The 16,044-nt window shown below is 44.0% G+C and overlaps 1 protein-coding gene across 3 annotated transcripts in view; it reads left to right on the top strand.

Moving 5' to 3' along the window:
• GIGYF2 (GRB10 interacting GYF protein 2) overlaps window positions 1–16,044 on the top strand; it is a 1,663,629-nt gene that overhangs the window by 744,688 nt on the left and 902,897 nt on the right. For all 3 annotated transcript variants that reach the window (XM_085634698.1, XM_085634699.1, XM_085634697.1), the window contains exons 10-11: window positions 7,089–7,306; window positions 9,276–9,468. In XM_085634698.1, the coding sequence (XP_085490824.1) occupies window positions 7,089–7,306; window positions 9,276–9,468 (411 nt within the window). The remainder of the gene's footprint in view (window positions 1–7,088; window positions 7,307–9,275; window positions 9,469–16,044) is intronic.

Genomic DNA, 16,044 nt, shown 5'->3' with positions numbered 1-16,044 from the left:
GGAAACAGTGGTCCCTGAAAGCGAAGAAATTGGTGATACAATGAATATAGCCACAATCTGTGCTATATTGCAGCCAGTGTCCAGCCGGACAAAGGCACCTTTAATAAGTTAAATAAAGTTGGTTAACAATAATCCAAAGAGTGTAAGTACAATTTCAGTGGGATACAAGCCTGTATCCTAAATCTTACATATCGCAAGGACAACATGCGAAAGACGTTCAGGCAATTTCAAGGATGTTTCTATCTGAAAATACTTAGAGTAGCGAAACATCAAATGCATATATGGTCACCTTCACATCACTTTATATGCAAAAAATAGAATGTGTAAGGTAGACAACTGTGTCGACGGCGTTTCGATCCTTATCAGGGGGATATCGGATCATCTTCAGGACTAATCAAATAAATTGCCCATGTTCAAAAGCCTGAATTACAATAAATAATTTTACAACATTGCAACAATTGAAGGAAAAATTGGAAGAAGGGTGGGAAAGGGGAAGGAATAACACAGTAATTAATTCAACCTTCCAAAAGATCAAAAAGGCAGAGTAAAAACGTGCGTCAGAAAAGGCAACTATCTACATTCAAGGCAAATACTTTACAGCTCACAAAATGGTGGTGGTCAGAACAATGCAATTTGAAGTTCCAGAAGCACGGACATAATGAGGGGTGCCGGGGTGTGCGTTTGATAACCCATGAAGTAGCGTGAATAAGGTTATACAAAAAGGAGTAAAATAGTGGAAAGGAAATAAAGTAAGCTGCAGCATTTGGAGCGCACAATGGCTAAGGAGGAAGAATAGCGATGTGACTGGAAAACTATATAATGAACAATTACTGATAAAAGGTAGAGCAATTTAATTGCAGTTGAGTGATCTTACGATAAAGGATTGCGCCTTGCGGGATCATTAGGCTATGCGTGCAAGGGTAGGGCAACGGAGAGCGTGGTTAACTACATATAAATCATAAATGAAAAACGAAGTGAAGCATTTTGTTAACCACACAAGTGATCTTACGGTAAAGGAATATACATTTAAGGGAACAGTGGGCTGTGCGCGCAAGCGTTGAGCGACAGAAATGATGGTTAAATGTATAGAGAGAATAAATAGAAAGCCAGCCACTGAATGAGAGGTCATGCGAAAACTGATACCTCGTAGTGAAGGAGTGAAAGCAGTTGGTGCGAATCGGTGATGCCCAAACCTTGTAATACTTCTTTGAGATCTGCTTCTACATTCTCTCCTTCCGCCAATATGGTCCCACCTGAAATCTCCACCTTTGAAAAACTGGTATTAAATGACCTCTGACAACTGGCAAAGGAACGCCATTTCATTCCATACAACATCTCACTGGCCGAAAAATCGGCACTCCAAACCCTCAAGACCAACAATGACATTGTCATTAAACCTGCGGACAAAGGGGGTGGAATAGTATTACAAGAAATCACTACCTATAAAAATGAAATATTAAGGCAACTGGAGAATACAGACCACTACTGTAAACTTCCCACCAACCCCACAAATGAACTAAAACAAATCATCCAACAGGTTACAACATCGGGTTTGGACCAAGGCTTCTTGTCCAAACTAGAATACCAGTTCCTTAATGCCAAGGCACCACGTATGCCGGTAATCTACACACTCCCTAAGATTCACAAGGACATACTGAACCCACCTGGACGCCCTATCGTCTCAGGATGTGGTTCTATCCTTGAGCCCCTTGGTCTTTATGTAGACTTTTTCATAAGAGACTTTGTCCCGTCCACCCCTTACTATTTGAGAGACAGCATGCAAATGATTACTCTGGTTGAAAATCACGTCTTCGACCCTTCCACAGACACTCTTTGCACTCTCTATGTCGAATCATTATACACAAACATTCCCCAACTAGATTCTCTACGCATCATCGAGGCAATCTTAGACACACGTATAAGACCACACGCAGTTCCCACCATCTTTATTTTACAACTACTAGAGATTTGTCTCACAAGGAATTTTTTCTTGTTTGATGGCCATTTCTACCAACAGACGAAAGGTACATCAATGGGAGCGGTTTTTGCAACAAATCTAGCCATTCTGTACATGAACGCCCTCGAAACGAACCATATATTGGTCCAGTAGAACCCTTTTTTCTCTGCAATGTCACTATGGAAACGTTACATAGATGACATTTTCATGATCTGGCATGACACTCAAACCATGCTTGAACATTTCCTTCATTGGCTCAACAATAACTGCGGTGGGCTCAAATTTACCCTCACACACAATAAAACATCTATATCATTCCTTGACCTGAATATTGTACACAAAGATGGACACCTAATTACCAGCCTTTTCAGGAAATCCACTGAACGCAACACTCTGCTCAAGAACAGTAGCAACCATCCAAGAGCATTAAGAGACTCCTTACCATACTCGCAATTTTTGCGTATAAGACGTAATTGCACCCTCAAAGAAGATTACTTCACAGAAGCCAAAACGTTAAGTAATAAACTGGCCACCAGAGGGTACCCCAAAAGACTGATTCGCAGGGCTCTTAAAAGAGCATGGTATTGCCCAAGGGACTGTCTTTTAGAACCCAAACCCAAGAAAACACAGAACCGCATTGTTTGCGTCACTACTTTTTCCCTCTCCTCCAACAAATTGCGGAAAAGTATTCTCAAACACTGGAATGTGATGAACACTGGCATACTGAATCTAGAGAGACCTCTTTTTGCTTTAAAAAAAAGCAAGAACATCAAAGATCACTTGGTAAGAGCAGCACTCCCTATCCTGACCAATACTGGCACTCTCCACGACCACTGGGGCCTTCCACCCCTGACTGGACATGCCAAATGTGGTAATTGCTCAACCTGTAGATTTACTTCAGATTGTAAAGAGTTTGTATTTGGCAGCATTCGATATGTACACAAGGACTTCAGTAACTGTAATACATGCAATGTTGTCTATGCCATCTTTTGTCCTTGTGATAAGATCTACATAGGTCAAACCACGCAAAAAATTTGAATAAGAATCTGCCAACACAGGAGCAGACTACGATGTAAAACACCAAATGCTCCATTGGTCGAACATTTTGAAGCTCTAGGCCACACTGAATATGACATACGCTGGACAGTGGTTACCGTTGTCAAAATCCCCCCGAGAGGCGATGATCTCTCACAATTGCTTAACAAAGAGGAATTAAAATGGATTTTGAAAACTGGAAGCATTCAAACAGGGCTTAACCGCCTTGAAGACTGGACTGCTCTACTAGAACTCTCTGGACAAAAAAGCAACAACTCATGTGTGCATCATCTTCCTGGGTTGCAATGAGATGTAACTGATCCGGTTGATAAGCTCTTGCCACACGAGTTTCAAGCATTTCTGTAATTTTTTTACACAGGTTTTCTATATACTTTATACTTTCACGTATATCATGTAGATATGTTAACCGCATCTGTAATTACACAATTTGTTGAAACCCTCATCTACTTTAATTTCCCTCAACTTCTTGGTTCTATAACCAATTTTTCCTTGCCTTTTCACCTTCTCAATATGGCGCCTGCATTCGCACGTCTTTTTCCCTCTAACTAGGCCGGCATTCTTTTTTGGTTACACGCCCTCCTCTTCCCGATCACATGACCGGTCACATGACTCCTTATACCAATCGCATGACGGGAGTCTCACAATCGCTCCGATTCTGCGGTGTCCGAGTGAGTCGTATCTGTTGCGGCCACGGAATTCCATTCTCTCTTATTTTCGAGGTAAGGACCCATAATTTTTACCCCCCCCCCACGTCACCGACACCCCCTCTTCACCATTCTTCTACCTACACTATGCTGCCTTCTGTTCTTACAGACGATCCGATATTCCGTACCGTGGCCATCACTCCCGGAACTTCAAACCCGTAGGTAAGCCTAACTCACTTTGATTTCACCAGTTCTAGCCCCTCTACCTCCCCCTCACATACCCCTTGTTCTCCATAAGCATTGAGCTACTGTCTCTGAATATAGACACGCGTCAATTAGGACCATTCTGGGTTCAATACCTGTCCTCGACGCCCCTCCGAGTCTCAGTATTTCGGAATCTCGTTATCCGAGGTAATTAATAAAAAAAAAAAAATTCCCCCCCTTTTTCTACCCTTGCATGGTTACGGCATCACCGATTCGCACCAACTGCTTTCACTCCTTCACTGCGAGGTATCCGTTTTCGCATGACCTCTCATTCAGTGGCTGGCTTTCTATTTATTCTCACTGTTCCCTTAAATGTGTATTCCTTTACCGTAAGATCACTCTTGTGTGGTTAACAAAATGCTTCACTTCGTTTTTCATTTATGAGTTATATGTAGTTAACGACGCTCTCCGTTGCCCTACCCTTGCACGCATAGCCTAATGATCCCGCAAGGCGCAATCCTTTATCGTAAGATCACTCAACTGTAATTAAATTGCTCTACCTTTTATCAGTAATTGTTCATTATATAGTTTTCCAGTCACATCGCTATTCCTCCTCCTTAGCCATTGTGTGCTCCAAATGCTGCAGCTTACTTTATTTCCTTTCAACTATTTTACTCCTTTTTACTCCTTTTTGTATAACCTTATTCACGCTACTTCATGGGTTATCAAACGCACACCCCGGCACCCCTCATTATGTCCGTGCTTCTGGAACTTCAAATTGCATTGTTCTGACCACCACCATTTTGTGAGCTGTAAAGTATTTGCCTTAAATGTAGATAGTTGCCTTTTCTGACGCACGATTTTACTCTGCCTTTTTTATCTTTTGGAAGGTTGAATTAATTACTGTGTTATTCCTTCCCCTTTCTTCCAATTTTTCCTTCAATTGTTGCAATGTTGTAAAATTATTTATTGTAATTCAGGCTTTTGAACATGGGCAATTTATTTGATTAGTCCTGAAGATGATCCGATATCCCCCTGATAAGGATCGAAACGCCGTCGACACAGTTGTCTACCTTACACATTCTATTTTTTGCATATAAAGTGATGTGAAGGTGACCATATATGCATTTGATGTTTCGCTACTCTAAGTATTTTCAGATAGAAACATCCTTGAAATTGCCTGAACGTCTTTCGCATGTTGTCCTTGCGATATGTAAGTTTTAGGATACAGGCTTGTATCCCACTGAAATTGTACTTGCACTCTTTGGATTATTGTTAACCAACTTTATTTAACTTATTAAAGGTGCCTTTGTCCGGCTGGACACTGGCTGCAATATAGCACCGATTGTGGCTATATTCATTGTATCACTAATTTCTTCGCTTTCAGGGACCACTGTTTCCTGTAACATAATAACTTCCCAAGGTCCCTGTCTAATCCCTTTGGGTGCCCTTTTGTTTTTCTATATTGCCAATTAACATAATATCCAATAGTATGTCGAACTTGAATGCCTAGCTTTAACAGGCGATATGGACAAGAATGACAGATTATCTGGGTAGGTACGGAGGAGAGAACATGATTAAAGCTATTCAGTGGAAGCTAAGGAATTTGGAACGCGAACACCCCCAGACAAAATTAGCTTTAACCTTCTGGTGATGAATTAAAGGCCCAAAAGTCAATGATCTCTGCCAGCAGCTATGCAGAATGATTCATTCCTTTCGGGAAATGGGATTATAGATATTCTGCAACCACCAGCCAGATTTTAAGATTTTAAGGCTTGAACATGCTTAATTCTGCATTTCTAAAAACAAGCAAGCTACTGGAAAGATAGGAGGATAGTGCTGGAAAGATTGCAAACTCCATCAACAACACTAATAATGTTGATCTTTGATTAAGGGAGAGTCTATATCATTATGAAGTTTGTGTGTTGAAACACGTGTTTACTGATTGCTTGTGATATTTAATTGGATGATTTGTCCATCCAATCTGTTTTACAGTAGCTTGTTTTAGGACAACAGGGACTATGCAAGATTCAACTGGATGGAATAGGCAGGCACTGGTGATGGGAGATGTATTTAAATGTTAAAAAATGAGTGTGCAGTTCTAAAATGATGGCCCACTGGACCAAATTTTGGTCACTGAACCGGTTCAAGTCTGTAAAGACATCCTATATAGGAAGCACAGACCCTCACCCACCAAGTTGGCACACTTCTGCATTGGGTTGTGGTCATCGTTGGGCTATCACTGCAATGCCCAATGAGCCCCTTGTGGGGGGGTCTGTGCCACAGATCTTTTCCTTTGCCTAGTAGTCTGTATTAACAGATAAATGTTCACTAGTTTTGTGGGGGCAATTCAGAAAAGCTAGATGGGTCAAAAAGTTGGAGAAATAAAATACACTAAAGGCTCCCAAAACACCATTATTCCAAGGGTGCCTTTGTTTAAAAAAAAATAATAATAATATACGGTGGGAAATCATGGGATAATATTGTTACCATTCATCAGGACCAAAAAATAAATGTGCTACAGTTTGCCACATGCCTTTATAGGAATATACATCCTAATTAGGAAAAAAGTCATACAAACTATTTCGCGTTCTAATTTCGGTCACAATAGGTGCTCTCTAATCGCGAACTTCAAGTGTTCCCACACAAGTAGATTAGACATTCCTTTTTTGTTCCTGATAAATTGCCATTGACCGTTTTAGGGCTTAAACGTTATGAAAAATGTTTGTTTTGTGCATAGACTAACATCCATAATCATGCTTCATTTAGTTGCTTTGTGTCTTTTAACAGTGAGGCCCAATTCACAGATAACAATCGAAAGGCTGTAAAAATACCTTTTCACAAACTGGCAAGCTGATGAAAAACAGTGTATGGAATTAATTTCGCTTAACTTGGGGCTCAACACTGTTAATGCATTTTAGCCAACAGTACTACTACTTTAAGAGAGAATTTTTTATTTTAGAAAGTAGATATTATTCCTGGGCGCTCTAATTTGCTTCCCTTCTTTCAGCTACTTCACAACTTACTAGGTTTGCTACTTTAATTGCTACTCTTAACCCACTGCAATTAAAGAGCTTTCCAGTCTAGGTCTTGAGTGCTGGAGTGTCAGTATATATATCCCCCACAAGTTTATATGGGTTCTCATTGGGCTTCCATGATACATTTTTGCAAGAAACCTCGATGCCTTCCTCCTCTGTTTACGTCTTCATTGTTTTTTTCTTAATTAGAAATTCTTCGAGGGCCTGGTTGGCGGGAACAGGTGGAACGGCGGCGGAGGTTTGAATTTGAGTTTCGAGAAAGGGACGATGAACGAGGTCTCAGGAGGGTCCGGCCAGGCAGCGGCAGCTTAGATGAAGACAAGGACAGCCTCCCTGAATGGTGTTTTGAAGATACAGAAGAAGAAACTGGGACGTTTGATTCTTCAGGGGCCTTCCTCCCATCTAAGGTGCGTTTTGTTTTTTCTTACAGTGACCATGCTCATAGTCTGTAGCATTCTCGTTCTTTTCTAGCACTGTCACTAACTGCACATGTTTTACTTTTCCCACTTGTTTTGTTTTACTTAACGTTTTGGCATCACTTTTTATATTTTTCAAGATGTCTTGTTGCATTCACATATTTATGACTTCCTTGATTCACTCGCTTTACTTGACCATTTTATGATTCATCTTTTGCTGATGGTGCGTGCCCTTTACTAATCCTTTTTGTCACCACTCATGCATTTTTCACCCACTCCGTCAGACCTTTAATCAGGTTTCATATTGCAAATCACTCACTTGTAGTCAACCCTTCAGTCACAATTCATGCGCTGCAAAGTTCTATCCATTAATTGCTGACCTCCATTTCTAGTTATTTTCTGTAGCAAGTAAGTGAATAGGTCCACTTCCTCTTTTCTAGTAAGTCTGTCGATGCACCTCCTACTGGACATCCTCTCTTTGGTTGATCATTTACCTCTTGACACCTCCTGACTTCCCAAACACTTGAAAAGCTCCTCATTATGGTCTCAGTTAATTTTTTGTTATTGCAGTTGGCCGGATCACATTGCTAAGTCTTACAGCCCTTGTGCTCTGCATTCTATTGAGGAAAGAGGGTGATGGTAACTGGGAATGAAAAGATGGTCCCAGGGTAATGTACTGGACGCTTCTGAAGTGGTCTGAGGCGAATGCATGAATTTAAATTCTTGAGAAAGTAATTTGCTTTAGGCACTTATAACGTCTCTGTTGAACTAAAGGACTTTGGAAATGTTCAGTCGGAGCTAATGGTTTTGTGGGAAAGCAGAAGCTAGTTCTAAAGTTAAAGTATCGTATGATAAATAGTTACTGGGCTGTTAGCAAAATAAGGCGAATGATGGAATATGGTATTAAGACTTAAATGATTCATGAGGGTGAATGACTAGACATGATACAGGCAGCAGCAATATTATAGGAAAAGGGAAGAGAAAAGGACCGTGCTAGCAGAGAGGAGGGAATGTTAGAGCAGCAGGGAGGCATAAGAGTGAATTGAAGAGGCCGCCTTTGAGCAAAGTAAGTAAGAGTTGGAGCATGCACATAAGTTATCCAAAATAACTAATGTAACTTGGTGACCTATCAGATTAAGGTAGGCAGAATACTCATGCTGCAACATGAGATGGGGAAAGTACCAGGATAATACATGGTACCTTTTCTGTTTATGAACATATGATATGAGGCCCAAACCAGATACGCGGAACTTGTTTCAGGTGGGAAAGCAGCAGGGAGTGCAGGGAAAGGATCCACGTATGAGCTATTAAATGGAAGAAAGAAAGCAAAGATTTTGGGGACTATAGAACAAGAGACCACTATTCACCCTGGAGAATGTTGATGCAACGATCCACTGGGCAACATGGTTCAAAGAGAAGAGGAACTATGCTTCGAGGGAATGATACTGAGGTGAAGGTAAGAAACTTGATAAATGAAGGGAAGAAGTAAACACATAGTAAAGGTGTGGAGGCGATGGAGTAAAAGTTGGTCCTCAACTCAGTGGTTTGGATTCAGAAATTATGCATAGAAAGGAAGGAATGGGAAGTACAGATTCGGCACCAGTGGGAGATGCACAAACAGTCATGCAATGGATGCATAGAGACACATGGTGAAGCTTAAATCACAAGGCACAATATTTAACTGGATGGACAAGATAAAAGCTGACTGGGCATGGATCAAGTAATTAGTTAGCAATTCGACATAAAGTTGCATGAAAAAGATATGTCAACTAGCTTGCCAATGTCTTTTCCAACTCCTTCACTGATCTCATGCCATTCATAGGTCTCATAGTTGAGCTTTCCTGTTCTCCACCCCTCCCCCCAAACTGCAGTTTTCATTGTGTTTACTGTTTGGAGATCTCCTTCCCTCCAGTTTGCAAATGTAACTACCTGGTGTTAATAGGCTGTTCCTCTTTCTTAGAAAGTTCAGAAGGAACCAATTCCTGAAGAGCAAGAACTGGATTTCCAGCCCTCAGAGGATAGAGAAGAGCGCTCGGATTCCGAAGGGAGCCATAGCGAAGAAGCCAAAGAACCAGACCAGACCATCCAGAAGGAGATTGAGAGCTTTGAAAGACTGCCTGTAGATAAAGAAGGGACACCAAGGCTAAATGAAGGTAAACTTTTGAATGTGGAATCATTACATTGCTGGCCTGGAGAGTAATAAGCACACTAAGCAGAGATGAAAAGACAAAACTGTTAGCAGTCTCCATGGAAATGGACCATATAGTCAAAGTGGTTTTTCTGAGAGACTTAATTGAACATGTTAAATATTTATATATCTGCTAGAGACTTCTAACTGCAGATTCCTTACCTTTGAATTTCTCATGTGTCGGGCTGGATCTGGAAACCTTTGCTGAGCAATACCCCTTGCGCGTGACGTCGGTTGGCTCCATTCGGCTCCGCGTAAAGTTGTCCGCGTCGGTTAGGACATTGCGGTGCCTATATAGGCGCCACTGAGACGCATGGACGTCAGTTCTTTTCTTACCGCGCCAGTTAAGCGCCGATCCGGGAAGAGCTACCCCTCTGCGCTGCTTGGCAGGCTTTTTCTCGAATTTTGTAAATTTTTGAATTCAGACTTTGTGTCCGAGGGATGTCTTAGAGGAAGACAGGTTTCTAGTCATGCAGGATTTCTTCCCGCATGATGTCGGTCACCGCCACGTATGTCTGTGGTATCTTGAGCGCGACCACAATACAAAGTCGTGTTCAGCCTGTTGGGCGATGGCTCCGAAGACTTTGAGGGAGCAGGCGATAAAGTTACTCGCTGCCTGACAGTCGACACCGTCAAGCGAGACTCTGAGGTGGTCACGGTCCCGATCGAAGAGGAGGAGGAGGTCGCGGGACTGCTCACTGAGTCCCAAGTCCTCTTCTTCCCATTCGAGGTCCTCGGGACACTCTGGAAAGAGGCATAAAAAGAAGAAGTCCAAGCGGACTTCGACTTCACCTCAACTGGCGACTATCGTCGAGAGAGGTAGGGAGCACCGACACTATAAGCACGGTTCCTCTGAGCTGGAGCCTGAGTCGGCTTCGCGTCACCACCCCCCCTCCCCCCCCAGTGTACTGGATACTCATCAAGATACTGGCATGCGCTCTCCGCCAACAGTGGCTACGGAGGAGGGGACATCCTATGCCATGGTGGTTAAGAGTGCAGCCGAGGTCCTTGGACTGGAGCTCCCCTCTGTGCAGGTCAGGACTAATCTCCTGACTGAGGTGCTTTAACCTGGGGCTTCCACTTCAGAACCCTTGTTGCCCTTTAATAAAGCACTTATGGACATCCTTCGGGGAACATGTTCCAAACCTGGCACGGGCTCCGGTGAATAGGACGATTGCACGCCGCCATTGCCCAACACCGGGCGAACCTACATTTCTCAGCCAACATCCCACCCCAGAGAGTCTGGTGGCGCAGACCTCTACGTCCCAAGGCGCATTCCCTTCCGCCCCTCCGGATAGGGAATCCAAGAGGTTGGGTGCATTTGGGTAGAATTGGTTTTCTTCCTTCAGCCTTGCGGTTGGTGAATACTGCGTGCTTATTGGGCCGTTTCTCCCATTCCCTTTGGGAGATGGTTGCGCAAGTGCTGCCACAAGTCTCAGAGAAGGCCCGGGCTGTGCTTTTGCAAGCTGTCAAGGATGGTAGAGATGCAGCACAATTAACCATATGGTGTGGCCTAGATACGACTGATTCGCTGGGCAGGTCAATTTCAACGACAGTGGCCTTAAGACTCCACGCCTGGCTTCGTGCAACTGGCTTCTTGGGCGATGTCCAAGCCAGTTTGATGCACATGCCCTTTGATGGAACCCGCCTTTTTGGGGAAAAGGCAGACTTGGCCCTGGTCAGTTTTAAAGACTCTCGAGCTACAGCCAGATCTTTGGGCCTCTCCTCCACTCCGGTGGCTAGTCTTCCTTTTGTGGCAACAAAAGAGGTTCCCAGTCGCGTCAACCCTTTTCCTAGCCACCATCCCGCACAGACTGCCCAAGCCGTGCGAGGACGTGGTGCATTCCGAGCTCGCAATGGAGGCCAGAGGTAGTCAGCCACACTGCCCCAGCAGCCGCAGCCTCCAAGCCACTCCTAGGTTGATAATGCAGTGCCACACTACTCCAGTTGGTGGGAGAATTTGTCATCCTGTCCCCCACTGGAGATACATAACATTGGACAAGTGAGTCTTTCAGATCGTCCAGGAGGTCTATTCTCCGCCTTTCCTCTCCTCCTCTCATTCTGCCAAGTCAGGAACGGCTGACGGAGGATCATTTAAAGTTGCTACAAGAGGAGGTTACAGCTCTCTTGGCCAAGGGAGCTATAGAAAGGGTCCCGGTTTCAGAAGTAGGCAGTGGCTGCTGTTTCCGCTACTTTATGATTCCGAAGAAGAAAACGGGGCTACAGCCATTTTAGATCTTTGGATTATCAATCTCTTCCTCAGCCTTACCAGTGCTCCTCTGGTGTTTTACCTAGGTGATTGCGGTGGTCGCAGCTCATCTGTGCAGGTTAGGGGTGTCAGTCTTCCCGTACCTCAACAACTAGCTGTTGAAGGTGTCCTCACCCCAGGCAGTTGTCTCCCATCTTCAGTCTTCGGGGAACCTTCTAGCATTCGCTGGGGTTCTCTGCAAACATGCCGAAGTCACACCGGACTCCTTCTCACATGCTCCTTTTCATCAGTGCTGTTCTAGACACAGTGCTCTTTCGTGCGTATCCTCTCGAGCGGCAAGTCCAGGATATTCTGGCTATGATTGATATTTCAGCCTCTATCCTGGATTTCAGTAATACTGACTCTGATGTTGTTGGGCCTCATGGCCTCCTGCATCCTGTAGGTGAGACACGCCAAATGGCGCATGCGTGCTCTGCAGTGAGACTCAAAGTTCCAATGGGCACAGCATCGGGGAAAAGTGGATTAGATCTCGGAAGGAACTGCAAAAGATCTGCAGTGGTGGTTAACGAACCACAATTGGGTTAACAGCAGACCTCTCTCCCTTCCCCAACCAGATCTCAGTCGTGACAGATGCGTCACTCTTCTGAGATGGGGCGGCCATCTGGGAGAGGTGGAGATCAGACGACACTGGTCTCCAGTGGAGTCGGGGCTCCACATAAATTAATTTGGCTCCGAGCGGTTCGTTTGGCATTGAAAGCATTTCTTCCCTCTGTCAAGGGAAAGTTAGTACAGGTGTTGACAGACAACACCACAGTAATGTGGTACTGCAACAAACAGGGCGGGGTGGGGTCGTGGACCCTTTGTCGAGAGACCCTTTGTCTCTAGACATGGCTGGAACAGCAGGACATAACCCTGTCGCTTCAACAACAGCAGGTTTTCTGAAGGCCAGGGTGGACGAACTCCACTGTCGATGCTTAGCGGATCATGAGTGGTGTCTCCAGTTGGAGGTGGTGCAAGGTCTCTTTCAGCAGTGGGGAGAACCTTGGTTAGATTTGTTTGCCTTCGAAGAGAACGCGCAGTGTCAGCAGTGATGCGTGCTGGAGTTTCCTAGGCGGCTATCGCTTGGCGACGCCTTTCGTCATGAGTGGAGCTCAGGCCTGTACTACGCCTTTCCGCCCATACCACTTCTGCCCAGGTTTCTGAAGACGATCAGGAACGACTGGGCCCAAGTCATTCTTTTGGCTCCGGACTGGGTGAGGAGAATCTGGTATCCAGAGCTACTGAGAATGAGTATTGATTCTCCAATCAGGCTGCCCCTTCTGGAGGATCTTCTGTCTCAGCCGCAGGGGAGGGTTCTCCACCCGAACCTGTTAACTCCGTGCCTCCATGCATGGAGGTTGAGTGGCGACAGTTGATAGCTTTTAACCTTCCTCCCGAAGTCTGTTCTGTTGTAACATAAAGTTGTTATACTGTACAGAAAGTTCTATTGACCCTCTTTCTGCATCTCTTTCTACTGTCCTTTTATTCATTCTAACCCTTGCCCAGCAGGACTCTGCTTTGGGAACTTTCAAGGGTTACCTATCTGCTCTGTTGGCTTTTTTGCGGCTGCCAGACCAGCCCTCTCTCTTAAATTCTCCCATTGTACATAGATTTCTTAAAGGGCCGGCTCACTTATTTCCACCTTCGCCCTTAGTCATGCCGCAATGGGAACTTAATTTGGTCCTTAACTATCTAATGTGTGCTCCTTTTGAGCATTTGCACAATTGTCCCCTCCGGCTGTTGTCCATCAAAACAGCTTTCTTGGTGGCAATCGCGTCTGCCTGGAGGGTTAGTAAATTGCAGACGTGATCTTGCTCACCTCCTTACCTTGTGTCCTTTCCGGACAACGTGGTGCTTTGCACCATACCTTCCTTTTTGCTAAAGGTTGTGACCCCATCAGGGTCAGTCCATCACTTTGCCCACTTTCTTTGCTCCTCCGCGTCCCTCTAAGGAAGAGGATTGTCTCCACCGACTGGACCCAAAAAAGAGCGGCGTTCTACCTTGACTGTACAAAAGAGTTCCGAGTGGATGACCAACTCTTTATGGGGTACGGGGGAGCAAAGAGGGAAGGGCAGTGCAGAAAAGGACCATCTCTCGCTGGGTCGTTCTCTGCATCAAAATTTGTTATGCCTTTGCCGAGAAGCAGCCTCTTAAGCGATTAAAAGCGCCCTTTCCACCAGGGGAAAGGTTGAGACTATGGCCTTGGCTCGGGGTGTCCCAGTCTAAGTCTATCTGATTAACTCTATCTTGAGATTCCAACCGGATATCCTGATCTAGTTATTAACATTGGAAGGATTTAGGTGTGAATTTACCACATTAAACCCTGTATCATACCGTAGGTGAGTGATATGCCACCTTATTAATATGTGAGTCATTGCTCTTTTGGCAACACACCTGATTTAGTCATCTTACCTCTTACAGGCCATCATCTCCTTGTCCTTGTCCTGATGAAGACCCGCACTGACCTCATAGTAGTGCAGTATTTGGGTTGAAACGTCAACACTATCCCCTGGACCAGCAATTTGAGTCTGCGCAAAATAAATTGACTTAATTCGCGGATCTACTATAAATATCTGTTTTCTGGCCAACAAAACTTTCGATCTTTTTAAACTATACTGTACATATTACGCACTTTATCACTGAGCACCATTTGTCACCTTTTCACGAATTGTTATCACTATGTACTTTGATGGCGTCTCTAAATGATTTTTTGGATATATATGAATGATGCAATTTATATAAAAACTTAAATTACCAGAGAATTTGTTTCATTTTGTGTGTTACCAGTGACTCACTGAAATGATTTTTCAATAACGTATGATTCATGCAATGTATATAGAAAGGTATCTTTTTTCACCCAACAGAACCATTGTTTTTTTGACATAAGACTGCCCAGGTTCTGAGGGATACTGGGTTACCCCATTGTTTGTGAAAATTGATGGGCAAGTACGCAGGGACAGGCATTTTGCCTGTTCTGTCCTGCAAGACTTCTTATTTTAGGATGTGAGTCCGCAACCCATCGCCGGGATGGTATGGCTTGAGTGTCTAATTCGAAGGTAAGCAATCTGCAGCTAGAAGTCTCTATCAGATGAACAAGTTACTTACCTTCGGGAACGCATTAACTGGTAGAGCCTCTATCTAGCTGCAGATTCCTTACAGCCCCCACCCATGCCTCCCTGCTTTGCGGACTGATATTGTAGGGCTAGGGTTGTTACTCCCTTTCAGGGCCCTTGTTTTGTTAACGACTATGTCAGTTACTTCGTGGCTCTGCGCTTGTGACGTGGAAAAAAACTAAAAGTACCGACGTCTGCGCTCCTGAGTGGCACCTTTATAGGGACGGGACGTCCTAACCGATACTGGCGACACCGCCAACGTCACGCGGAGCCGAATGGAGCCACCCGACGTCGCACGCAAGGGGTATTGCTCAGCAAAAGTTTCAGGATCCAGCCTGACGCCTGGGAAATTCAACGGTAAGGAATCTGCAGCTAGATAGTCTCTACCAGATAATGCATTACCGAAGGTAAGTAACTTGTTCATTAGGCATGTCTGTTTTGCAACTTTCTCACGGCAGTGAACATATGAATATTGAACCTACAGCGGTGAGGGAGAAAAAAAGAAAATCCGTTTTACCCAAACTTTGGCCTTCTTGTAAAAACGTGCAGCCTCACTCTTGATGACATTATGATTGACTTCTATGAAGTTGCAGTGGCCGATTGAGCAGGTACATATATCTCCTAGTTGGTGTTAATTACTGATTAAAACTCATTAGTGTTCCTGTCAAACCTGCTATAATTTATAATACTCCTTCCCTTCTGACTTGTAAATTTCCAGTGGCATAAAGACGCAGATCGTAATTTGTTTTAAAAAGAATAGTCTTGCTAATTCCACGATTTATTTTTTGCCAAGGGACCGGGATTTCTGTTTCACCATAAATGACACTGTGAAGCCTGATTGCTTACAAGGTCCGCTATCTCATTGTTAGTGCACCAATCTGAAACCTCACTGTGCATACGTTAATTATGAAACCATCTTATTCTTTAATCACATAAATCTGAGTTTGAATCTTCTTTTAATATTTCCAAGCAACAAGTAACTAAATAATTATTTGTTTTTCTAATGCACAGTTCTTCAAACTGTGGAAAGCGCCCCCATCTCAGGGGGGTGAGCACTCCACCCTAACTTCTCATTGTTTCCCACTTTCCTAATCGATGGGGCACGACGTGCCCATACTTTTAATTGTTAAAGAAAACTGTGAAAGCAGTTTGCTTTCGGTTTCACAGCACAGGAGACTCC

Source organism: Triturus cristatus, chromosome 11 (assembly GCF_964204655.1).
Source record: "Triturus cristatus chromosome 11, aTriCri1.1, whole genome shotgun sequence".
NCBI lineage: Eukaryota > Metazoa > Chordata > Amphibia > Caudata > Salamandridae > Triturus > Triturus cristatus.
This window is presented reverse-complemented; position numbering and strand designations above follow the sequence as displayed.